General features: G+C 41.0%; 2 protein-coding genes across 3 annotated transcripts; one reads left to right on the top strand and one right to left on the bottom strand.

Annotated features, from left to right (window-relative positions):
- The first annotated feature begins 293 nt into the window (after nucleotides 1-293).
- Nucleotides 294-5,277, top strand: LOC116412228 (serine/threonine-protein kinase dst1-like). Its single transcript, XM_031905973.1, has 8 exons — nucleotides 294-392; nucleotides 1,178-1,268; nucleotides 2,018-2,148; nucleotides 2,481-2,535; nucleotides 3,465-3,540; nucleotides 3,778-3,931; nucleotides 4,281-4,370; nucleotides 4,725-5,277. Exons 1-7 carry the CDS (start codon nucleotides 294-296, stop codon nucleotides 4,320-4,322), a joined length of 648 nt encoding a protein of 215 aa, XP_031761833.1. The 3' UTR covers nucleotides 4,323-4,370; nucleotides 4,725-5,277.
- Nucleotides 5,278-16,768: 11,491 nt separating this feature from the next.
- clrn3 (clarin 3) lies at nucleotides 16,769-21,834 on the bottom strand. 2 transcript variants are annotated; one of them, NM_001126605.1, is given in 4 exon segments: nucleotides 16,769-17,093; nucleotides 17,369-18,068; nucleotides 19,313-19,489; nucleotides 21,505-21,815. In NM_001126605.1, coding segments are annotated over 3 exon segments (684 nt in total). In that variant the 5' UTR covers nucleotides 21,737-21,815; the 3' UTR covers nucleotides 16,769-17,093; nucleotides 17,369-17,793.
- Nucleotides 21,835-25,534: the final 3,700 nt, after the last annotated feature.

Genomic DNA, 25,534 nt, shown 5'->3' with positions numbered 1-25,534 from the left:
CAGAAGATGAGGTAGCCAGCTCTCGCTAGAAAGACCAATTATCCAATAAGGCTTTTTCCTCATAAAATGGCAGTAATGGCAGTAAGAGCACCAACTGCTACTGTGTGGCATCTGTATTGTCTGTAGTGGCCTGCAGAGAAATACTATTAATCCAATAATCCACTAGTAGGTAGCAAATCTTATGAGAAGGGTAATGGAAGATAGAATAAAAGGTGTGTGTAGGTAGTGTATAGTGTTTATGGTCAAGTTTGTAGCTTATTTGGTCTGCATTCTCTCACTTATTCTAGTGCGTTATGGAATATTGTTGTGGCGGATCTCTATATGACCTGCAGAAAGTGTACAAATCCATCCCAGAGTATGGAATTCAGTACATATCCAGAGAAGTGCTAGAGGTAAGCCTGGCTTAACCTTAATCATGCTTAAGTTTGTATTCACTGATTTGTATCTGTCACTCAGTCATTGTAAAGCATAGAAACGTATTGTAGCATAATTGTGATCAAGTCTTATTGCCACCAGTAGAAGTTTGATGCCCTAGGCCTGAGCCTATTTATATGGTTGTAGTTGCCTCATATTTACTGTACCTCTTTGGTTTATATCAGGGAATCGGCAGTTTTAATTTTCATAAATCACGTAACTATAGAGTGAATAAAGTCCCCCTACTGTAAAATATAAGGAATTCTAAGTTAGCTCGGCATTCCATGACCGTACTTTATGTATTATAATACGCAAGTTTCAGTGAGTCATTTGACAGAAATTACATCACTTAGCACTGATGACACCACTAAGCGCCATTTATAAGGATATTATTTACAGGATATCCATGACTTTTGTGTATTATATATATGTTAGTAATGTGCGGGCTGGCCTGATACCGCGGGTGGGTTTGTGCCGACCTCAGCACATCACATGCGGATTGCGGGCAGGTTCTGGCTGAGTTCTTCCACTCGCCCTCCCCGCCTGCAACCTAACACTGCCGGCAGCTCTCTTCCAGATTCTCTAGTTATAGGGGTGTGCCCACCCCTTTTGTGATGGGGTGGGCATGGGTCTATAAATGGAGAGAGGGAGTATATATGCACACGTGTATCTAGGATGTTTTAGGATAAGAAATATAATGTTCCATTGAGTTCTTAATTATCCATGGAGAATAATCATTATTTGTGCTCATTTATCTTATTAGGGCTTGAACTACCTACATGAGAAATGTATTGTGCACCGTGATATCAAATGTATGAATATCACGCTAACCTATCCAGCCGTAGTTAAGATAAGTAAGTAAAATTCACTATTTTTTTAAATTTAATAGCTTAAATTAATGTGGGGTAGGGGTGTTTGAGTCTTCAATTTGACATGCATAACTAGGATGTATCACTCTTTTTTACTCTTATTGTGTGGGTGAGAAATCAGGTAAATGGGTTAGGCCAGAGATAAGCTGGTTCTATATACGATATTATCAGTGAGACTGACTCACTGGATCAGAGAGACTGATCCGCCCGCTTGGCGATCTCGCCAAGTGAGCGGATCTGCACCCAATATTCCCACCTACGGATGGGCGATATCGGGGAGCGTGGGGCCAAACGATTGAATTATGCTGGCTGCAAGGGGCAGTCGATTCGGGGACCACATCAACGAGCCGATGCGGTCCTTGATACTACGGAATTTTCTAACCTGGGCGATCGAGATCTGGCCAATTTCAGCCCAGATATCGGTCGGCCAGGCCCCTCATTTCTGCCCCTACACGGGCAAATAAGCTGCCGAATCAGTCCAAGGGACCGATATCGGCAGCTACAATCTGCCCGTGTATGGGGACCTTAACACTAAGGGGGGTTACCTCTGAGATTGATCAATTCAGCCCTTGCGAGTGCATTCTTCTGTGGTTATTCTCGCTTTAAACTGTAACAGCTACAAAAAGATGGCGCAAAATAAAAACAGCGTATGTAACGGTTGCAGAAATGATAAAGATCTGCTTTGCTGTGTTACCCATGCTGCCAGAAACATTTTATGTATGCTTCTGTTTCAGTTGATTTCGGGCTGGCTGCGCAGTTAAGAAGCCCAGATGACATAACAAGTGGTGCCTGTGGAACAACCTGTTGGATGGCGCCAGAAGTTATTGCCTGCAAATACTATCGAAACTGCACATATGGCTTAAAGGTACGTTGCAAGCTCTGTAAATATAGTGCATTCAGTGGCACTAGTGTTCCTACTAACTCACTGCCAATAGCACTTTAGTCTGGAACATGCAGCGCTGCAATATCTAATTCATCAGCCCCTACAGTTATAGATTATGTATGTATCTATAACTGTAGGGGCTGATAAATTAGATATTGCAGCGCTGCATGTTCCAGACTAAAGTGCTATTGGCAGTAAGTTAGTAGGAACACTAGTGCCACTGAATGCACTATATTTACATTTATTTATATTTATGTACAACGCCGCACAGACATTAACTTACTTATTCATTTTCTTTGTATTTTTATTTCCAGTGTGATATCTGGTCGTTTGGCATTACCGCCATAGAGATGGCAGAAGGACAGCCACGTAAGTAAAACACAAATTTTGTAACTTTAGTTAAGGCTGCTTCTAAGGCGAATACTGTGCCTCAGTGGGCGCTATTCAGTACCTTTTTAGGCAACTTTGTTTCCTGATATCAAATACATTTGGCCCTACATTCTTATAATATTTAATTGACTACAGGGATAGAGTAAGACAGCTACTACTTGCTGGCCCTGAGTAGGGGCCATAGAACAATGGCAGAATAGCCTTGTGAGATGATAGCCTTTCCCCTTTTGTCTGTATTTGGCACAATTACTATTTACTTATAAATAAGCCTCCTCTCACTCAGCTCACATTATGCAGCATTGAATCCTGGGAATAAAAAAGAAATGCATGCAGGTCATTACCTGCAGGGCAAGTTGCAAAGTGTAAAAAACAAGAGCCATCTACCATGTTTTTTTCCACTTAGTTCTCTCACTATTTTGACTATAAAACAGTTCTGTCTGCATCAAGAAAACAGGGTTGGATTTTGCACATAGGCAACCCCCTTTCCTCCTTGGCCCAGACTGGCAATCTGTGGATTCTGGCAAATGCCAGAGGGGCTGCTGTAAGGTGCCATAGGAAGTCACTATTTAGTGGGACTCTGTGTGGCTGTTTGGGCCTTTGTGTTCTTGAAATTCCAGGGCCTACTTTAAATCCCAGTCCACCCCTGTTCCCTCCCCTAACTTGCGTATCATTCAAACCAACAGTGTGTGCAGGCAAGAAATACAGCCTATAATACAACCGACCTTATGGTAGATAGAAGTATTAGGGTTAGAATTAGTAGTATTACTTAGGGCACCAATACTACTTGGCCTTTGAATCTCTTAGCTTTGAATTTCATAGCATTCATGCTTCCCATGATATACAGTAATATGTGCTTTGGATATCATCAGTGCTCTGCAGTTTTTAATATGCTGTTTTATATCCTTTAGCTTACTATCACGCGTCTGATCCAGCGGCCCTCATTTACACCTGTGAGCCGCCCACACTATATGAGAGATATTATTGGTGAGTCCTTCTATAGAATTCTCTATGTCTTTTAACTAGCAATTCTCTTCCAAGACGGGTATTCTAGTCCACCATTCTAATGAAGTATTGCTATTGGCAAATGTATATAGAACTATTACACACTGAGACTTGTAATTGTACTAGGACCGATTTTTATAATCTATCATATAAGGAACATATCTTATTTTAATAAAAGCATCCCTTGATTAAAACCGAATATTTACTGCTTTTTCCCAGGTCTGAAAGTTTTGAGGATTTCCTAGCGCTGTGTTTGGTAAAATCACCTGATCAAAGACCAACGGCCAAAATGCTTCTCAACCACAGCTTTATAAAGGAACAACCAATGGCTGAGAGCACGGAAAATTGGTTAATGGAATATATCAACACTGTGGTAAGAGCATTTTCTTATACAAATAATGTAACTGTTTCAATGTGCTTTATACGCTTTATCTTTATATCCATAACATTTAATCATTTCAGAGTAGACCATTCATTCTACTTTGTTGTCACTTAGTTCTTTCACAGATACATAACCATTTTTGTAGGAGATGAAAGGAATACAGGCACATGCGACTCATAAGGATATCACAGCCCTGCTCCATCTACACACAGGATCACAGCTCCCTCACTATGTCATATACATATCAGACAGCACAGAACACTCATTAGTAATATGCTGCTTTAATATACAGTTATTTAGCATGGAAATCCATTTTTGCACTTGTCTCTTTCTTTTATAGTACTGGAATGCTGAATGGTACGGCCAAGGAAATGTCCAATAAGATACACCTAAGAGCAGTGGCGAATAAGCACTATATCGGCTATTTAAGGTTGGTCAAGCATTTCAAGTTCATGGTGTTATTAATCATATTTTCTTTATTATAGTGAAATTTGTGTTAAGTTGGAGGACACTACCAAAGAAGCTAAATAAAAGGCCGAAACCCCATATAGATGCAACTGCTTATTCATATTTATCTATTAGAGAGATACTGACACTTGATATTGATATACTGACACCCTGCCTGCCGCTCCCCATCCCCAAACTCTGCCACTCGGTTTTTCACATTTCTTTCTCAGAACCTAGGAATCTAGTCATCCCTTTAGTATCTAGGGCCAGGGAGGAAAAGGGCTTATGAAGTTTTTAAAAATGCATCTTCTTACACATTTTTCTTTGATCTAACCAGCTACAGTCATGGAACAGTGGGCCTACGTTAGATGCTCCTGAATGGCTAGCAAGTCTTCTTAAAGGTCCTCAGGAACTGCAGCCATAATGATTCCATTTAATGTGGCCACAATGGAGCGTTCACCTGGACTCTGGAATTAATGTCTGCGCTGGCTTAGAAGAGACTGCCACGAAGGAACCAGCCAGCGGGTGGTGGAGGGTTTAAGGATTCTGACAAATGGGGCCTTTTAAGATACACCTAAGAGCAGTGGCGAATAAGCACTATATCGGCTATTTAAGGTTGGTCTAGCATTTCAAGTTCATGGTGTTATTAATCATATTTTGTTTATTTGTTTATAGTGAAATTTGTGTTAAGTTGGAGGACACTACCAAAGAAGCTAAATAAAAGGCCGAAACCCCATATAGATGCAACTGCTTATTCGTCCATTCCATTTAATGGACTGTGGCCACAATGGAGCGTTCACCTGGACTTTGGAATGAATGTCTGCGCTGGCTTAGAAGAGTTCCCAGCCAAGTTTTGTAAATATGTCCGTAAATAAAATTGTAATATACTTTGTCTGTGTTTTGAATGATTCCTTTGTGAAAAATTTAGCACTGAAACAAAGAATATTTTATTTTTTAAAGCCTTTATTTTGATTTTTTAAGTTCAATAACAAACAGTTGTAGAAATTATCTGTAGAACGTGAACAGAGAGGGAGAGAATGGAGAGAGAGGAGGGGCAAGCAAATGCCACTAATTTAATTTCACAGTTAAGGTAGTTTAATTGTTAAAAAACATTTGGGCTATTTGTATCTGGGTTCAGGACCCATAGAAGCCATATATCGATGAACTTGTCATGGCATCCTCTGGCAAGGTAAGTTGCTTTGTAAAATGGTAGAGCTTTGTTCACAGTGTCCTATGGAGCTCACATTACATCCAATGAAATGACGGCAAGGATTGGTACAGGTATGGTAAGGGGTCAGGTAATGGATCTGGTCAGACTGGTTTACCTCTAATAGCAGATGTAATTTTACTGCTCCTTTCCTACTGTCTGTGTTGTGCATATACTTTCATTTTCCTGTAAAGCCAAAGGCAAAACCATGCACAAGAGTGAGAATTACACCGGAGAAAGGTCACCAGATGGTGGAAAAAAATAGACAAATACCTAAAAATTCAGCGTAATGCACTAATTGCATACTTAGTACTCCAACCTAAAGGTTCAGCAAACTTTATAAGAGCAATGATTCAAAAATTAAAAATTGTCACAGCTTACCATCTTGAAATTTTTAGGAGTGTCAGTGGCACTGCATGTGCTCAGTGTGCTCTGGGCAGCTGTTGTGAAACTGAGCTTAGGGGTTGTCTCAAACTATCAAGCAGAAAATGAAGTTCGCCTGTCATATACACTGATACTACATGGCTGATTACCGTATATACTCGAGTATAAGCCGATCCGAATATAAGCCGAGGTACCTAATTTTACCAGAAAACTGGAAAAATGTATTGACTCGAGTATAAGCCTGTACCGCTCCCCATACTGCTCCCCGTACCGTTCCCCATACTGCTCCAGTATTGCTCCCCGCTGCGTCTCCTCTCTCAGCTGGCAGGTATGATGGAGGTCGCAGCAGGGGGGCCGGCTCAATTCACGAGCGGGGGGTGCACGAACTCCACTAATGCGTGTGTGCACATTTGGCGTGCTCTGACACTGCTGACATGCACGCACGGGGGGGGTGCACGCCTACCGCTCCCCGTATCATCTGTATTCACCGGCGGGGGGCGCACAAACGCCACTAACGCTGACACTCATGACACTGCTGCCATGCGCGCACAGGGGGGAATGTCAGCAGTGTCAGAGAGCGCCGAATGTCAGCAGTGTGAGCTGTATATACTTGCGTATAAGCCGAGGCTACGTTTTTTCAGCACATTTTTTGTGCTGAAAAACTCAGCTTATACTCGAGTATATACGGTATTATGCCAATTGTACTAGTTTCCGAGCTGCCATGTACAGATTATCTGAATTATTTACTTATCAGCCTTATATTGTGTTATTTATGTTCAATATATGCAGTATGTTGTGCATTGATCCCTACGTACAGTACATAAAAGCAGCACAGAGCATATACAGTGAATCAGCAGAGAAGATGGGGAGTTAGTGGGGCATTTCAAAGGCACAGATCTTCATTGGTAAAGGGCCATGGTTGCATTGGGCTGGTACAGAAGCCCAAAACCCTACTTGTTTTGTTAAGCTTTAGTTCTCTTTAAATGCAATTCATTTATTGTAAGTGCAACCCCTCTACTAATTAAGTATATACCTCATGTTTACACTGATCTGGGAGTTTTGTATTGGTGAGTCACCTGTAAGTGCCCCAAGAAATAAGCAAAGGTAGAGGTAGAAGGCGTCATCATTTAAAACACAGTTACAGAGCAACACCAACTTTTATGGCAGTGCTTCTGCCCCATGGGATATAAAGAAACATCGCTACAGAAGTCTGGATGTGATTGAATATAATTTTAAGTAGTGTGTAGGATTTGATTATAGTATGATATTTACATTCATTATTAGTACAAAAAAAATAAATTGGATCTTGTCTTTTATTGAGCCCTGCTAACAATACTTGTCCTACGTAGGTAACCACAGTTACCTGGTGCCTACCCCTGCAAAGTTTGGGGACCCCGGTGTTATTACTGTGAGAATGGCAGCAGGTTGGATTTCTGCCAAGTCAATAGATAAAATCTGATTGGCTGTTCACATCTCCGCCCACTTTTTGGCATCCAACAATCATCATATTTCCATTCAGGCTGAGCCCATGATGGTGTGATTCAAGCTTGGGGAGTGTCGCCTCAAAGCTGTAAGTTTGGCAGCAGTTTCAATTTCCTCATAAAAGTCAATGGGTACAATATGATTGGCTGCTGTTGGCCCCTCCCACTTTGTTGGGTTTTTTTTGTTTTTTTTTAAAAACCTTAATGCGTAGTCACCCAGTGACTGACTGTGCAAAGTTTGGAAAATCTGGCATCAAACCAATAAAAATCAATTGATTGGCTGTTGGTGGCTCCGCCCACTTTTCAAAACATAAACTGCAGTCACCTAGTGACCAAGTGTAAAAAGTTTGGGGACCCCGGTGTTATTACTGTGAGACTGGCAGCAGGTTGAATTTCCGCCAACTTTTGGGCATCCAATAATCATCCTATTTTAATTCAGGCTGAGCCCATGACTATGTGATTCAAGTTTGGGGAGTGAAGCCTCAAAGCTGTAAGATTGGCAGCAGTTTCAATTTCCCCATTAAAGTCAATGATCAAAATTTGATTGGCTGTTGTTAGCCCCTCCCACTTTGGGGTCATCCAACAAATGTTGCTGCTTCATTCGGGGTGACCCCATGATTATGTCATTCAAGTTTGGGGGGTGTAGCTTCAAAGCTGTAAGTGTGGCAGCAGTTTGAAAATCTTCCCTGTCAAAGTCAATGGGAAAATTGGGGGGGTTCGGAGCGGCGCCACAAAAAGACGGGGGGCCGGATTGCTTAGAAAAGCACAAGCAACCTGCTCCGCTATAAGGCGAAGATGTGTGGGGAGTTTGGGTGTTGTACCCCTAAAACTGTAGGAGGAGTAGCGTTTAGAAAATGGGGGGGCGCTAAGAAGAAGAAGCCAAAGTGGAAGAACAGTCTGTGGGGTTTTCAACCCAACATAATAAAGCACTACACATTTCTGGCCACCAAGTGGCACTGTGTCCCTCTGTATAAACAATTTTAAAAATGTGATACAGACAGGCATGAGAATAAGTGAAAGCACCAGAAAACATACTTGAGCATAATATGTGTAGCTTTATTACAGTCTTGAGGTTGCTGGGAGTTATAGTTTTAGCCATCTGAAGGGCCGCATTATAGGATAGGATCTGAACAGAGAGTTCCAATTACATTAATGGATATAATAAGTCTTCTCACTGAGAAGTCTATAAAAACATAACATTGTAGCCGACACTCTTGTTTTAAGTGCTGCATATTCCGCTGCATTGTTACTGACCTGCACCAATATACGCTATATTAGCTGGTTGTTTTGAAAGCAGATGCTGCATATTCAAGAACCAGGGCACCCAACACATCCTATGTTCTAATTATTATACAGCATATTAATTTGTAGCACCAATATCTGTCTAATAAGGTTCTGGATTATTGCGTATATATCCTGTAGTCTAATGTATGGCCATTCATAGGATCCCTTGTTACACACATTTTAGCTCTCCCGTGGCCTCTGGATAGGACTCCTGTCTAATGCTATCAGTCTATGCACCCCATTTGGCAGTTACTGTGTCTGCCTTTCAATTGTTTGTGCCTTCACTGTGCAGAAGAGATGGGTCCCAGGGGAACCATCTTCCCTTCTGTATCTATTTCTTCATCAAGAGCAAGAGAGTGATAACAATTAGTTCAATGTTGCTTTGCTAGAATAACGTTGATCCAGGGACTGGTCCGATTGCTCCTTTGGAGTCAAAAAAGGTAATGACACCAAGCAATGATATTTTCTGTAATAATGTCTTGCGTGCCAACAAGGCTGGAGTGTATGTGCCCAAATCTATAGTTCAGCAGACCCTGCAACAGGGCCGGAACTAGGGGTAGGCAGAAGAGGCAGCTGCCTAGGGCGCAACAATTGGGGGGCGCCAGGTAGCCTCTCCTGCCTACCCCTAGTCCGCTCTCTTTAGTCATTGCCCCCGCCGCTTGTCCTTACGCGGTGGGGGCAATGATCCATAGAATCACAACGCGAACCCCGCCCCCCCCCCCGCAGGTTCAACTGCGCATGCGTGCCAAAGGGGAAGGGGGGGAAGGAGGAAGGTGCAGGGGCGAGGTGGCCGACCGGGTTGCCTAGGGCGCCTGGTCGGCTTGGCCCACCCCTGCCCTGCAAAGCAAGGAAGCACAATAACTCCTTTTTATTTCTAATAAATAAGTCAGTATGCCCCACCTAAAGCAAGACCATTGGTGGGTTTGAAATATAAAATATATTAATTATGGCTCCGCTTGCAGTTTCACACTTCCACAACACTTCATTGTTCTAAAATTCTTTGGCCATAACCCTGGTTTCTTCCGTAACCTACTGATAACTTACTGATAATCTCCTTAACATAAGCCATCAGGGGGCATAACCTTGTGACCAGTGGAGGAAAAATATCTTCGTTTTAGTCATTGCCTGTACAGAGAGAGACATTAAGACTGTGTCAGTATAGAAAGAAAATAATTATGGCCTTTTAGCAGTGGTTTTTATACAATGAAAAGAAAAGTGTAAAGCCCCAGCCCCGTGTATGCTCTCCAGGAAATCAATGCAGTATCTGTATGGATTCTCTATCTGGAGTTGGGCTATTACCGCTTCAATTTCTTCAATTTCCCATGCAGCAAATGAAAGAACAGGGATCAGCACTATTTTAATAAAGATTTCCCTCCAGTCATTCTAATTGGAGCCACGTTTATTCCCCAGGGAATTCACTCAGTAAGACTTGGGCCACAATTAGCATTTTAATGGAAAATACAGACTTGCGTCAGCGAAGCTTTATTAAAGTCTCAAAATCTCAAGACAGAAAATCAGTGAGACTCAGTTTTGGGGGAATAATGTTGGTTTTGGTGAAAAAGCAAAACAAGGTTTATACTTTATTCTGAGCGTGGGGCTTACAGTCATACAATGTTATGAGGCTGTAGGTGATACATTTGACGGCAATGGATCATCAGTGTTAGATGGTTGCTCTTGAAATCTATGTATATAGAACATTTTTTCCAGCATTACGATGTACCAAGCGCCCTTTAACCAGAAGAGTCATATGTGTTTGTGTTTAATAGTGTATGGACCCAAAAACCTGTAATCAATACAGGCTATAAAAGGCTTGAAACAATTAGTGACATCCTGGGCAGGTTGGGCATTGGAGATTATATAAGCTGCTTACACCAAAGTTCAAGTAAGTGTGTTAATTATTTACAGTTGTGCAGGGCACACTCTCTCCCTGGGCTCATATGGCAATGGCTAAGGAGTCACACAGATAGAAAGAAAGTGACAGGGTTGCACGTTATAGAATGTTCTTTAGTGTTCTGATGGATACTCACAGAAATGAAATACAGTTCTTGCACCTTCACTAAAGCCCCAAGCTCCTCTTCTCTTGTTCACCTGCCTTTCCCTTCCCTTTGTAAATTACCCCATTGCTTCTACCCATCTATGTCGCCTCTCCTTTGTCAATTTCTACCCAACCACCCCACCTCCCTTCTGTCAATTAGCCTTTACTTCTCCCAACTACCCTCCATCCCTGCTTCCTATTGATCAATTGACTATTTCAAGCTTTACTTCTGTTCTCTCTATTTAGCCCTAACTCCCACAAACACACCATTTTCCATTAATCCTTTTTCTCTCCAGAGTCTTCTTCTTTCAGTAAGGTTACATACTATTCAGCTCAACCCAAAAAGGGGCAGGGTTTACCCCAAATTGGATAGGGGTTCTGTGGACTGGGGTGTGTCCAGGCATAGCTGGTTGTGGCCTGTCTGTGTGGCTATCTATCTAACAGGCGGAGTGGAAAGGGGATGCCTATGTTCCTCATGAATACAGTGCTGCCAAACACAGGTAACTCTGTATTCAGGGGGTGAAAAAAGTACCCTGTTTTAAAGGAGAAGGAAAGGTAAAAACAAAGTAAGCTTTATCAGAAAGGTCTGTGTAAATACAGCCATAAGCACTCACAGAGATGCTGCACTGAGTCCTCTGTCAAAAGAAACAGTATTTCTTGTCTCTTTTTTTTCCTGTGCCAGAGTCTGCACAGCCCTCTCCACTCTCCTGCTCCCCCCTCCCTCAAGAATGCTAAGAACTACCCCACCCCCCAGTCATTCAGCAGGAAGCTTCCTCATTCCTCCTTACTAAGTGGTCTTGGTGCAGGAGCGTGGCATTATGGGAATTTTCTTTACACGGCTCAGCGTCTTTTCTTCCTGTTTGGCTTCTGATCATCTGAACAGGAGAAATGTGGGGAGACTTAAGGGCACTATTGAGAGAACTGAAGGTATGCCTGCAGCTTGGGATTAACTCTTTACTAGCCCTTCCTTCTGCTTTAAAGTGCAGAACTTGCAGCAATTGTAAGTGTACACTTTCTACCCTGCACTTGGTAACCCCCACCCATTATTAGGGTGCCCAGCATCTGACTGAAAAATGTCCAACTCCACCCAACGCCAACACCACCAGAGATGGTTTCTGGTTTATATTTTTTTGAAACCACAAAAAAAAAACGCATCCTGCAAAAGTTGCAATTTCGTAAATGCCCTGTTAGATGTTTTTTTATTTTTTTCCCTAAGCTTCTTACATACAGGACTAACCTATGATCAACAACATATTTAGAAAATGATCACTGGTTAGATAAAAGTGGGTGGAGCATACAAGTGGGTGGGTCTAGGGGAGTGGTGAGATACTTGCAGCTTCTTTGCTGCACAGGTTACTTTGCTTTATCTCAAAGCAATTTCATGATTGTATCGTATTTCCCAGCATACCAGATAATATCTGTATTTTCTCGTCATCCTCCCGTTTGATCATCGGCTGTTGATAAATACACAAGCGCTGGGTGGAGGGGGGGTTCACATGCTTAGGACTAAACAGGTTAAAAAAACACATTGTAAAACAAAGTGGTTAATTAATAATTAACAAGCATTGCTTGCCTGTTACTGCTAGCCTTACAGCGCTCAGGCAGATACCACCGTATTCTTCATCATTTATTAAACTAATGGGTACGGCACGGAGTGATTCGCATTTTCTTTTTAATTATTACCTTCAAGCGTTTATACAGTAACAGGAACGACATAACTCATTGCACAGTTATTCAGGTAGGCTGTCCATCTCATAGGCTTTGGTACAAAACTGCTGCAATTGGGGAATCCAATTAAATCCACGTTGACATCTTAATACAGCTCCATTTAGAAATGACTTCTCATTAGTCCCAGACGTGTTTATATTTTGTTATTAGAACTCAATCACAGGTATGAGTGGAGCCTATGTGAACTCATCATTCACTGAAATGCCTTAACCATGCCATGGTTTTTTAACCTTGGGGTGGAACATTTATATTCTTTTATAACATTTACTCCTTTTCTCACTTTACTCATAAAAAGTACAGGTATGGGACCTGTTATCTAGAATGCTCGAGACCTGAGGGTTTTCCGGATAAGGGATCTTTTCATAATTTGAATCTCCATAAGTCTGTTAAAAATCATTTAAGTATTGAATAAACCCAATAGGCTTGTTTTGCCACCAATAAGGATTAATTATATCTTAGTTGGGATCAAATACAAGGTTCTGATTTATTATTACATTGAAAAAGGAAATTATTTTTAAAAATTAGAATTATTTGCTTTTAATGGAGTCTATGGGTGGTTGAGTCGATACTTAAAAAATGCACAGCACTCACTTGCACCTATATAAACTGGGCCTAGCACCTTGGTAACATTAGGCTCAGTTAAACATTACATTGCCCCAAAAGGATTGTTTTGCCTCCAATAAGGATTCATTGTATCATAGTTGGGATCAAGTACAGGTACTGTTTTATTATTACAGAGAAAAGGGAATCATTTAACCATGAAATAAACCCAATAGGGCTGTTCTGCCCCCAATAAGGGGTAATTATATCTTAGTTGGGATCAAGTACAAGGTATTGTTTTATTATTACAGAGAAAAGGGAATCATTTAACCATTAAATAAACCCAATAGGGCTGTTCTGCCCCCAATAAGGGGTAATTATATCTTAGTTGGGATCAAGTACAGGTACTGTTTTATTATTACAGAGAAAAGGGAATCATTTAACCATGAAATAAACCCAATAGGGCTGTTCTGCCCCCAATAAGGGGTAATTATATCTTAGTTGGGATCAAGTACAGGTACTGTTTTATTATTACAGAGAAAAGGGAATCATTTAACCATGAAATAAACCCAATAGGGCTGTTCTGCCCCCAATAAGGGGTAATTATATCTTAGTTGGGATCAAGTACAGGTACTGTTTTATTATTACAGAGAAAAGGGAATCATTTAACCATGAAATAAACCCAATAGGGCTGTTCTGCCCCCAATAAGGGGTAATTATATCTTAGTTGGGATCAAGTACAGGTACTGTTTTATTATTACAGAGAAAAGGGAATCATTTAACCATGAAATAAACCCAATAGGGCTGTTCTGCCCCCAATAAGGGGTAATTATATCTTAGTTGGGATCAAGTACAGGTACTGTTTTATTATTACAGAGAAAAAGGAATCATTTTTAAAAATGTAAATTACTAATTAAAATGGAGTCTATGGGAGATGGCCTTTCTGTAATGCAGAACTTTCTGGATCACAGGTTTCCAGATAACGGATCCCATACCTGTACTGAGCCAAGTTGCTACAATGACAAGCAAAAGCTCTTTCTATATGGTGTTTTTTGTAACCGGCATTGTGTCTACATTTAGTTACTGAAGGCCCATTGTCCTGAACTAATGGAACACACTCTATCAATGCAGGAACAAAAACTGACTTTTACAGAATCAACGTATATGCAGTTTTTTTCATCATTATGCCCATTTTAGGTACCAGTAACAATGCTTACATTTTATAACAGTGTCCCTTGATTGACAGCTACTATATGGCTGCGCTGAGTGCCTTATTGCTCACTTAACCTGCTACGTAACCCTGTCACTTTTCATTGTTGCCACTGGAGAGCAAGGACTACAATCAGCAGCATTGATAGCACAGTAATGTACCATTGGCCTCATTATACATGGGTGTGGGGGCATTTGAGTGATACTGTTAGAACATGCTCTTTCATATACTGTAAGTTATAATGGAGTGTGTCTATGGACAGTACACAACAGTCCCTTGCTAAACACGATCTTCATCTCCTTTCTAGGTCCCACAGACGTAAGAACCTCATTTTACTAGTCAGGCTTTTTTGTACTCCAGTAAACAGAGCAACACAGGAGCAAATGACTGCAGCAGGAAAAAAAATCATTAAATGTATTTAATATTATGTTTTATTGCATATATTTCTGTTTTACATATTTCTGTTCAGACACTCTCCTTTTCATGCTTCGTTCTGACGTTCTAAAGCCTATCTGGTTGCTATGATCAGTGGGCCTTGCCACCAATTAAAGACTGGATAGCTACTGGGCATAAACAAATCATTTTTATAAAAGAAAAAATCAGTTTCAAAATGTCATAGAACTGACCCATTAATCCAGTGATCCCCAACCAGTGGCTCGTGAGCAACATGTTGTTCCCCGACACCTTGGATGTTGCCCAATTTTTGAATTCCTGGATTGGAGGCAAGTTTTGGTTGCATAAAAACTAGTGGAACTGTCAGACCGAGCCTCATTTAGGCTGCCAGTCTACATAGCGGCTACCAAATAGCCAATCATCAAACCGTTAATTGGCACCCTGATGAACATTTGTCATGCTTGTATTGCTCCCCAACTCATTTTACATTTGAGTGTGGCTCGTGGGTAAAAAAGGTTGGAGATCCCTGCATTAATCCATTGCTAAGAAAGAAAGGCAAATGATTACATCAACACCATATACAGTCCTGCCATCACTGCAGGATGCTTCTGCCAAGTGTTATCTCATATGAAAAGTGCGCTAGTGGGTCCCCTATCCTGTGCCCTGGCATATGCCCCTTTTGCCCATGTATAAAAATGTCACTGCAAACAGCTTATGGGCCATGCCGACCTGCTGGTGTTATTGCTCTGCTGCGCAATGAAGCATCATTTGGCTGCTGTCACTCAGCAAGCACCAAGCCGAGGCCAGTAGCCAATTCCTCAAAGCATCATCAATGGGAGTAGAGCATGTGGAAACTCTCTGGTCCTCCTCCACAATCTTACTGTTCCATCGCACAGTGCCTTCCCTCCTGATCCCCTAGCTTTATGTTGAGCACATGAGAAACTTGCTTCATTCACTCCAGGACCAACACTGAGATGTCAGCAAGAATCAAATGGGTGACATAAAAACACATTTTGGAATGCCTGTGGTACAGCCCAGGTTGGAAAAGATAGGGCCTAAGGCACTGCAGAATTGATTAACAAAAACCCCATGCCTACTGAAATCAGATCTGCCCAGTCTGGCAGGGGACACAGGTAGATTTGCCAAGTACCTGATATTACTACAGCCAAGCCAATAAAAATGTTCCATTTGACATATTTGTTCCATAAAAGGTAAAAGCCCTTGGGCCTGGTGCCATATCCTAAAACCATTAAATAAATATTATTCCTTTTAGAGGAAGCAAATTGTATGGCTGCAGTCTCCCCCAATCAGCTATTTTTAAGGGGCTGCCAGTGAATGCTCCCAGTATCTGTGCTCACAAGGTGACAATGCAGTACAACTGGGGGTGTAGCAACGGCACACAGAGTGGGACATTTTTATTATATTCTGATTAAATCCACACAAAGATAATTACGACCAAACTCTATTTGTTTTGTGCCTTTTATTATCCCTGCCAACAGGTTATAGCTGTGCCTAGAATGTCTGGATAACAGAAGCAGCACAGTAACGTCTCACTGTGACTACAATAGTTTGTTTGTGCAATAAGTGCAATTTTTGTTTTACATGGGAAGAATTTGCCTATTAAATAAAGGGAAACTGTTGTCATATAATTCCATTTCTTTTATACAGGTTTTTATACAGAATTTGCCTATTAAATAAAGGGATACTATTGTCATATAATTCCATTTCTTTTTTACAGGTTTTTATACAGGCCAAGAGTGTGGTGGTTTTGTTTCTCCCTCACTCATAAATTGTTGACAAGCGCCTTTATCTAGAATCCCTGCCATAAAGCAAGATAGGACTGCTGTTGTTCAACCAATAAGGAAGCTGTTGCAGTCACAGACAAACCTATGCTAGAAATTCACTTCTAGAATCACATGGCGGCCCTGTCGTTATGACTTCTAGCTTTAATATATATTCCCAGCTGCATCTGAAATCTACCAGGGGAAGGTAGAAAGTGGTGCAAAGTTTGCTCTGGACCAAATAACCCAAGTTTACATTTGCTTTTTACTTATATGCCTGATTGTCTGATGTGGGTTACTGAATCTGCTATAGTCTTAGCCCAGTTACTACTTTCCCATTTAAGATTTATTAATCATTGTTCTTCTTTATTTACAGTGTATAGTGGCAGCATACAGAGATGATACATCAGTCTCTGCCACAGAGGAGCTTACAATCTAAGGTGCTTATCACATTCACACATACTAGAATAGAGTCCTGTAGCAGCTCAGGGGCCTGTGCATTTAAAGTAGGTACCCTGTGGGTTGCTGGTAGGGTTTCTGGATGCGGGTATAGATGCGGGTTGTGGGTCTGTTGGTCTTATCTGTATTCTTATTTTACATTATAGTATCTATGTTATCTATATTTAACCCTTTAAACATTTTTTAAATGTTTTTTTCCCCCCGCTCACCAGGGCCGGATTTAACTTTGCGGCGCCCCGAGGCCACCCCCGCCCCCCCCCCACAAGTGCGCATGCGCAATCACGCGGCGCCCTCTCCCCCTGAGTGCGCATGCGCAATCGCACATTTAAACTCCCATACGGAGCAGTGGGGAGAGGTCCCGACTGCTCCGTATGGGAGCAAAATTTTAAAATTCTGTTGCAGCGGGGCGGCATGCCGCCCCTAAACTTGTGCCGCCCTAGGCCCGGGCCTTTGTGGCCTTTCCACAAATCCGGGCCTGCCGCTCACTGCTGATGATGTCACTTCTGGTTTGCAGCAACTGCACTATATATTTAATGGTGGTCAGAGTGTCTTGGATTGGGATACAGATAAGGCAGTTGCTGGTTGGTTAGTGGGTTCCAGCAGGTAGAAGATTAGGGGTTGCAGGCTGTGGGACCTGGTCGGGTTCAGGTTTTACGCTACACTAGTTTTATCCCCTGCCTGTAAGTACAGTATCAGCACCCCAAGCACTACAGAAACTTGTAAACATGGAAAATCTTCCAAAGGTTGTGAAAATAGATGTTAATATTTCTGGAAGAGGAGAGAAAGCAATGTTCTTATTGGCTAAGGGGACCTTCCACAGAGAGCCTCCTGTTCTGTTGGGGATCAAATAGAAAGTTAAATAATCAGTCACTTGCACTCTGTGCAACTGCTGTCCGTCCTGCCTTCAAAAGAGTATAACATCTTGGGTCGCCTTTTCCATCGGCCTCTCTTGTTCCTTTTGCTTAGTGTATTTTGCTTGCTGATAAACATAAATAACTGCTACGGTGGCGAAATTGAGAGCTATTATCAGGATTAATAGCCAGAAGGAATATCCGTAGGAGACGCGCGTTTTGTAAAACTGATCTCCAGCTTTATCCAGCGTCATGGCTAGTTGCTTTGGCATCCCGGTTATCTCTGCATTGGCAGCGCACAGAATCATGCAGAGCAGGCTGAGGATGGCTAGAGAAAGAAAGAACTCAGTTAACTCAGAACTCATACATTTTTTAAAAGGAAAGGAAGGAAGGCTAAATCACTAGGGGGTGCCAAATGTTAGGTTCCCTTTCTGAAAGATGGAAAGAGTCAGAAGGAGAAGGCAAATAATTCAAAAACTGTAAGAAATAAAAAATAGTTGGATAGTTGGTCGGCAGTAGATATGATTATGTGGATTTTGCCAAGGATTTCAATACACTGCTTTTTAAACTAAGGTCTATTGCTTGTACATGGATAGAAAACTGATTATAGGATCGGTTACAGAGGGTGGTGGATAATGATGCATTCTCTACTTGGAGTAATGAACTCAGTGGGGTGCCCCAAGGTTCTATTTAATTTGTTCATTAATGACTTGGGGAAGGGTAATGTAAGCAACGTATTTGTGTTTGCCAGTTCCATGAATCCATTCCATCCAGGGCGTACCATCCTTGCACAGGGATCCGGATAACATGGCAATCTGGGATTGTGGCAGATGAGATTCAGTGTTGGATAAATGTAAAATTATGCTCCTGGGGTAAAAAAAATATGCAGGTTCATGGGGTACTTGTGGATAATACTAGGATTGCAGCGAATGCAGGATTTGGTTTGGGATTCAGTAATTATTCAGCCTTTTCAGCAGGATTCGGATTTGACCAAATCCAAGTGTCTGGCTGAATCGAATCTGAATCCTTAAAATTATGTGACTTTTGGTCACGCTAACACGAAAGAAAAAAAAAATTCACACTTCGATTAAACCCTTCCGCAGCCAAATTACCCAAGGAATTATCCTATATGGCTTTCAGGTTGGGTCTCTCTACATATTAAGCCAATATCCACAACTTATGCAAGACTTGGTGTTAGTTGGTGGGTATCAGCTGTGTGTGCCTGCAGCCAGGCGGATTCAATGCTTCCGGGTGCAGGCACAACTAGAAGAATTTTTAAGTGCACAGGCGGATTGTCAGCCTCCGCTTATATGCAGGCTGACAATCTGCCGCGTGTGACTCTGCCTTAATGTGAGTCCCCTAACAATAACCATGGCCCCTATAAGCACACATAAGGAACCAGGAGCTACAACAGTTGAACCTCGGCATAACATTCTCATCCATTATCTTATGTGACTACAGTACTAATAGGCAAAAAAGACTGATATATATAACCATATAATGAAGCTGAAAGCATCCTGCATCAAACACAAAGGCTATTCCAACTGGCTAACAGAAGGAATTCGTGCTTACCATTTAATGACACGCAGACATAGACTCCAATGGGTCCCAGGTAGGTCAGGTAAGGGTTGCTCACGCTGTTCAGGCAAGTGATTGCAGAACTTAGGAACGAACAGATCAGGCCCAGGACAAGGAACAAGATGATCACTATCTGGATTATTTTAGAGCTGTCTTTTACATAATCCATAACTGAAAGGGAAATGAACTCAGAATCACATTTCACTCATTATTAAATAAATGATAATGAAGAACTTAATTTAATAACTGCTGTTATTATTTAATTGATTAGTAAATTGATAATATATACCTGATTTACTTTTATTTTTATATTATGTATAGAGATTTCAAAACATAATAAAACCATGGTCAGCAGTAGAAAAAAGGAAATGCTTGGTCCTACTGCCCTCCTGTTGTAGAACTACAGTCAAATGGTGTCAGAACAATGTCTGAGGGTGTTATACAGCAGCATGAGAAGGATTGCAGGTCAGGGTCCCAGTTTCATGTAATATAAAGGCCCCTGATACCGGGGTCTAAGTGAAAATGCCACCTTAGTCCTACCCTCAGATCAGTCTGGAATAGAACAAAGGGGTCTTGTTTATAAACAACAAGTGCAACACTAGGCACATGTATAATGAAATAATACCAAGTGCCAAAGGGCCCAGTGTTTATGTTATGGAGGTGCAAGATGCAGCCAGTAGTGGAGTCCTGTACATTACACCTACCTCTGATATAGGGTTCTTTTTCTAAATGGGTACAAGCTCAGCTATTTATTTTTATTTCTGGCTGTTTTTTGGGTGCCCACATAATAACATGCAACTGCAAAGTATGTAAGAACACCTGATACCAATAATGACATATGTGTAACGTGCACATTTACATATAGCTATCAGTTTTGTGTTAGTATACAGGGGCACTGCTGCTATGAGGCAAGTAGTTCCCAGTGGGTTACCAAAAGCCTTTGCTGGTAACTTAAAGAGCCGAAGTTCCAATGTTAAAATCAGAATAGCGATATCTGCACTAGCTATGCGGACCCTCCTCGCCTACTTCCAAGGCTGAAAGCTACACATGGAGGGGGACGGCATCAGAAAGGTGGCGTTGGGCGGCACAGGGACCAGGATTTCCCCTGCTAGTATAGTTTCCACCTAGTGACACATGCAAAGTTTGACTGGCCCAATTAAGCTAAAATAGTGTATTCCAGGAAAAAAGGCTGATTTTACCACTTTTTGTTATTTCCCCTTAGCCCCACTAGTAAATTAAACCCAACTTTTTTTCATTTTGCTATTTTCAGGGTCATAAATTGGTTTTAAAACTTAACAGAAAATCACTGCATATTCTGTTTTTTGGCATAAGTAACTTCATTTTGCTTTACGTGTGTTTTACATGCAGTGATCACCATCTTAGTTACAGAAAAGAGATTTATCGCCTGCTGGTAAGAAACATTTTTTTTTTTGCTACCAGTGCAAAAAGCCAGACTTTTCAAACAAAAATCAAACAAAACTCATGGGGAAATTCTAGCATGGATTCTTGAAAATGTTATGTCAAAACAAGCTGCAAACTTTGCTGCAAAACTCAAAAGGGTGAAAACATGTGGTCAGTTGCGGCTTTTGGACATATTCACTGGGAAGCCAGTGAGATTTTACTTCAGATCTTATCCCCCCATCCACTGCCTCATCGTTCAGGAACCTGTGACTAAACTTATGTCCCTAAGGCCTCATATACATTTAACAGTCAATATGCAGACCTCAAGGCACCCATCAACACAAAGATAAGTAATAGGGTGGCAGTTCTGCAGACACCACAGTTTAATACATGTTTATGTTGGCCACAGATGGGAAGCCTTTCTAGGTCTTAAAAAAAACAATGGAGGCGGCCAAACCAACATGTAGGCATGTGGCAAGTACAACCGGAGAGACAAGTTCCCAGTTTTCTTTGTTTTAAAGGTTTACAGCATATTTACAATTTACATGATGTATTTAACGAACTAGACCAAGAGCAAAGTCATCCAATAAAGCTTCCTAGAAATAAAAAGCGTAACGAAACATCTGTTTTGTCACTGTACCATACGTTTACCGGCTTAATTTTCCACTAAAACCCCACGCTCAGTGTAAACTTACTAGGCTAAATAAATAGTGGAAAACAAAACAACTATGAAAGGTGCTTCTCTGATTTAGACTTTAGAACCAGGAATATAACTAGAACTATACCTTGAAATTTGATTGTTTCTGAGCCAAGTCCTGCTGTTAGAGGAATCTTGGCATGGGTTCCTTGGAAGAGTCCATACTGAATATTCACATAACCGCTGGAATTATCTTTCCTGTAATCAACCTTACTCGATACCCATTCCGTTGTTGCTAAGCAGGTACAAACAATGGCAAAAGATCCAATACTGGCTACAAAACCGGACAAAAATAATAATGTCTTCTGCTTGGATGGCATATTCCTATAGTCTGTGTTTTCTTCTTTTTAAAAACTCCTTTGGTTTAGCACATACGAAATCAGCAACACAAGGCTTTCCCTGCCCACAAAGAAGTACGATCAGGTTTAATATTTGTAGCTAAGTTTTCCTGTTGAACCTTGAGCTCAGACTAGCCATAAATGTTCCCAGTAATTAAACTCTGATCTTTAGCACTATGTTGCCATAACTACAACATGATTCCAGAAGGGAGACGTTAGAGAAGGTGATGTGTTAGAGAAGGTAGGTATAGTTTCTATCTGATGTCATCATCATCATCATTTATGCCTGGCCATCTCAGCAAAAAAGTAGATTATAGAGGATCATCGTCATCATTTATTGATATAGCACCAGAAAGTTATTTAGTACTGCACAATAATTTATAACAGACAAAGGTTACAGAATTCTCAAAAGAGCTTCCAATCTAAAGTATGAAGGAGGAGCTGAAACATAAGAATGTTGAAGACAATTGATCTTCATGGTATTTTGACTTCTGATCAATCAGGGTGCAATAAATATGCTTCTCTAAACCACTGGGTCTTTAAGGAACATTTGAAGGCTGATAAATTGATAGGTTGTGGTAGGGAAGCTCAAGAAAAGTACTGCTTCTACTGGATTAAGTGAAGAGAGGTGAAGGTCAGAAGCATAGTGTAGGGAGCATGATTGTGATGAGTGTATTTTGAGATCAGACCTGAGACACAAAGGAAGGGCAGAAACTAAAGCTGGCCATACACGTGGCGATCCGACGATGTTTCGTACGACCATCGGTCGCACGAAACATCGTAAGATCCGCCACACACCATTCAGGGCTGAATCGGCAGGTAAGGAGGTAGAAACAATAGGATTTCTACCTCCTTCTGCCGATTCAGCTCTGAAGGGAGAATTTTGGTCAGGCGCCTTCTATGGCGCCCGATCAAAATTTTCAAACTTGTCCGATCGGCGAGTCGTCCGATATCGGCAGCTTCCTGCGATATCGGTCGACTCGCCGACATGCCATACACGCACCGATTATCGTACGAAACGAGGTTTCGTACGATAATATCGGTGCGTGTATGGCCACCTTAAATGTAAGTCCTGTAAGGAGTAAGTTGCAGTAGTCAAGGCAGAAAATAATAAGTGACTGAAGTGTTTGGTTGTCTCTAAGCTATGGTAAAGTCTTTATTCTTCAATGTTGTGTAGACAAGATTTAGCAGAGATTTGGAAGTCGGGTGTAAGATGGGAGTCTAAAGTAACTCTTAGGTAGCAGGACTGTGTTATTGACTAAAGGGTGATGTTGTGATGAGTGATGATGAGGATGGTGGAAATATAATGAATTCAGTTTCAGAGAGATTTCGTTTTAGGTAGTGCTATGACATCCAGGAGGAGGTAGCAAAAATATAATCTGTGAAACAGAAGGAAACAGAGTAGACAGATAAATTTGGGTATCATCACTATAAAGTTGGTACTGGTATCCAAATGACTAAATCTGTGAGAAGAGCAGGGTGGCTAAGACCAGTCATTGAGGTAAGCTAGTAGAGGGTGACCATCAGAAAGATAAGATTTGAACCATGAAAGTGTCATAAATACCAATAGAGCACAAAAAGTCTAGAAGGAGTGGGTGGTCAACTGTGTCAATGGCAACAATGATATCTAAAATGATGATCTTTCACCAAAAGAAAGTAATTGGTTATTTGGGGAGTTTCTGTTGGGTCTACTGAGCAGAAGGCAAATGGCAGGAAGCCATGAGTCGAATTCTAAAAGAAATGCTTGACCAGGTGCCAGCATGGAAATGTACCAGCAGGATGTGAAAGGTTAAACAGGTGAGAAACTTCAGTTCCAAGTGTTTTGGAAAGTGGTGGTAAGAAGGTTTGGGCTCAAGGGAAGTTGTGGGGCTAGAGTAGAGCAGAAATTTGCTAAATTTCTCTTCTGGTGCAGGAAAAAGAGTAAGAAAAAGAGGATAAAAGTCATATATATTGTAATTAGCCTTGTTCAGTTTGACTCAGTTTTGTGACTGACCAATCTCAAGCTCTTCTCATGCTCATTTTTAAATTTGTAATTTTATTTAGAACTAACTCTTGCTGAACTTTTTCTAATGATCATTCTAGTTTTCTGCTTGCCCAGTCCATAAGCTGGGCACACATGTTTAAGATCTTTCCCCAATCTGACAACACACAGGGTGGGCTAAACTGGGCTGAGCCAATCTTCCAAATTTGTTTGCCAACGTTTGGATCATATAATAGCCCCATGCAGATTTGTCATCTAAGAAACCTATACACAGCCCTGTGTAGCCCTTGGCCAACAAGATTTTCAACCTGGCCATCAATATTTGGAGCTCTCTTAGGTACCGAAGGGGAGACATTTTAGAATTAATGATTTTGCCATAGCTTCCCTACACTGGTTAAAAAATACAAGAGATATAAAAATTGTTAGAATAGGTTCTGTTTATTGATAATAAAATGACATAAGTATGATATTCTTCTATTTTTCTCTTTCTACCATGACTTATATATAATCTTTTCAATGTGTTTGAACATTTCAAATTCCAGTAACAATGTAACTGTGGAAAAAATAAAAGTTAAAAAAAAAAAGATTTTGTTGAGTAGGGCTTTTCTGTGGTTCTAAGAGTTCCCTACAATAACACAATGATGCTGGACTCAGTGAAAAAAACCATGCATTGTGGGAAACATATAAATAATTGCACCTGTTAGTAAATGACAATCTATTCTGTAAGGACAATTACGGCGTATTTCTAAATATTCCAACCTCTTTTTCTATTTATATCTCTTATGGGAATTGTCAGAGCATCATTACATGGGTGTAAGCAAACCCCATGTGGAGCTGGTTTCTTTACATTACAATGAAACGTGTTAAAATCCTTCTCCTAGTAATGACAATGTCTCTATGCTGTAAGCAGTTAAAAATACAATGTTGCAGTCCCTTAGTCAGCCCTAAAGATTATTCATTGCCAGAATAATATATGAGCAAGGCACTGCTTGTCCATCCTACAGGTTTCCCTTTACTACTATCAGATATAAACTATGTATTTGCGATTGCTATAGAAATATCATTAGAAATGTTCATGGTTTTGAGAAGGTTGTATAAAACCATTCTATAAACACACAAAATGCAAATCGTAAAAAGTAGTAGTTAGGTTAGTTACATGTAAAAACCGTGGGGATCATTTACTTAAAAATGTTACTTGCAGTGAATGAATATCAGTCTTGTGACCTGAATCATTTGTCTTTTGTGACTAATATTTATTTGGTAAGGGGATGCTCCGTGGAATACGGCTGAAGGCATAAACAGTAGCATTAGGATCCCACTGCAAATAAAAATTCCCTCTTTGTCACCCCCAAACTACTATGCCTTCAATCTCTACCATTTCATTAAACTACGGTTTCTCTTTCTTGAGCTGAAAGGGGTCATTTAAATAGTGGTAGAGCACTATAGTGTGTAAAACTGTATTATTATTATTAACATTTATTTATAAAGCGCCAACATATTCCGCAGCGCTGTACAATAACTGGGTTTCATGCATTGGACATACAGAGTAACATATAAAGCAACCAATAACCGATACAAGAGGTGAAGGGAGCCCTGCCCAAAAGAGCTTACAATCTACAAGTGTACATTTAATAAGCACTTGCTGTGCTTTTTAACTGTCAGATACCCTCCAGGCAGTCACTGAATAAGCACAATTTTTGGTGGCTTCTGGCGCAAATCAGGGCTAGCCGGTAATGGAGGTGCACCCACTTCATCACAAGCGCATAGCTGCAAGGGCGCTCAGTATGTATTGACGCAAT

This window comes from Xenopus tropicalis, chromosome 7 (genome assembly GCF_000004195.4).
Source record: "Xenopus tropicalis strain Nigerian chromosome 7, UCB_Xtro_10.0, whole genome shotgun sequence".
Classification (NCBI taxonomy): domain Eukaryota; kingdom Metazoa; phylum Chordata; class Amphibia; order Anura; family Pipidae; genus Xenopus; species Xenopus tropicalis.
Note: the sequence above shows the minus strand (reverse complement) of the source record. Positions and strands in the feature narration are given on the sequence as shown.

What these genes read in the sequence shown, in the direction of transcription:
- LOC116412228 (XM_031905973.1), top strand. Translation starts at nt 294, where the DNA reads ATGGAATATTGTTGTGGCGGATCTCTATATGACCTGCAGAAAGTGTAC. An exon ending in TATCCAGAGAAGTGCTAGAG is followed by an intron (nt 393 to 1,177) that starts GTAAGCCTGGCT and finishes TTATCTTATTAG; the next exon opens with GGCTTGAACTACCTACATGA. An exon ending in TGGAATATATCAACACTGTG is followed by an intron (nt 3,932 to 4,280) that starts GTAAGAGCATTT and finishes TTTCTTTTATAG; the next exon opens with TACTGGAATGCTGAATGGTA.
- clrn3 (XM_031904809.1), bottom strand. Translation starts at nt 21,736, where the DNA reads ATGCCATCCAAGCAGAAGACATTATTATTTTTGTCCGGTTTTGTAGCC. An exon ending in AGAAACAATCAAATTTCAAG is followed by an intron (nt 19,490 to 21,504) that starts GTATAGTTCTAG and finishes TTTCCCTTTCAG; the next exon opens with TTATGGATTATGTAAAAGAC. An exon ending in TGTCTGCGTGTCATTAAATG is followed by an intron (nt 18,069 to 19,312) that starts GTAAGCACGAAT and finishes TTCTTTCTCTAG; the next exon opens with CCATCCTCAGCCTGCTCTGC.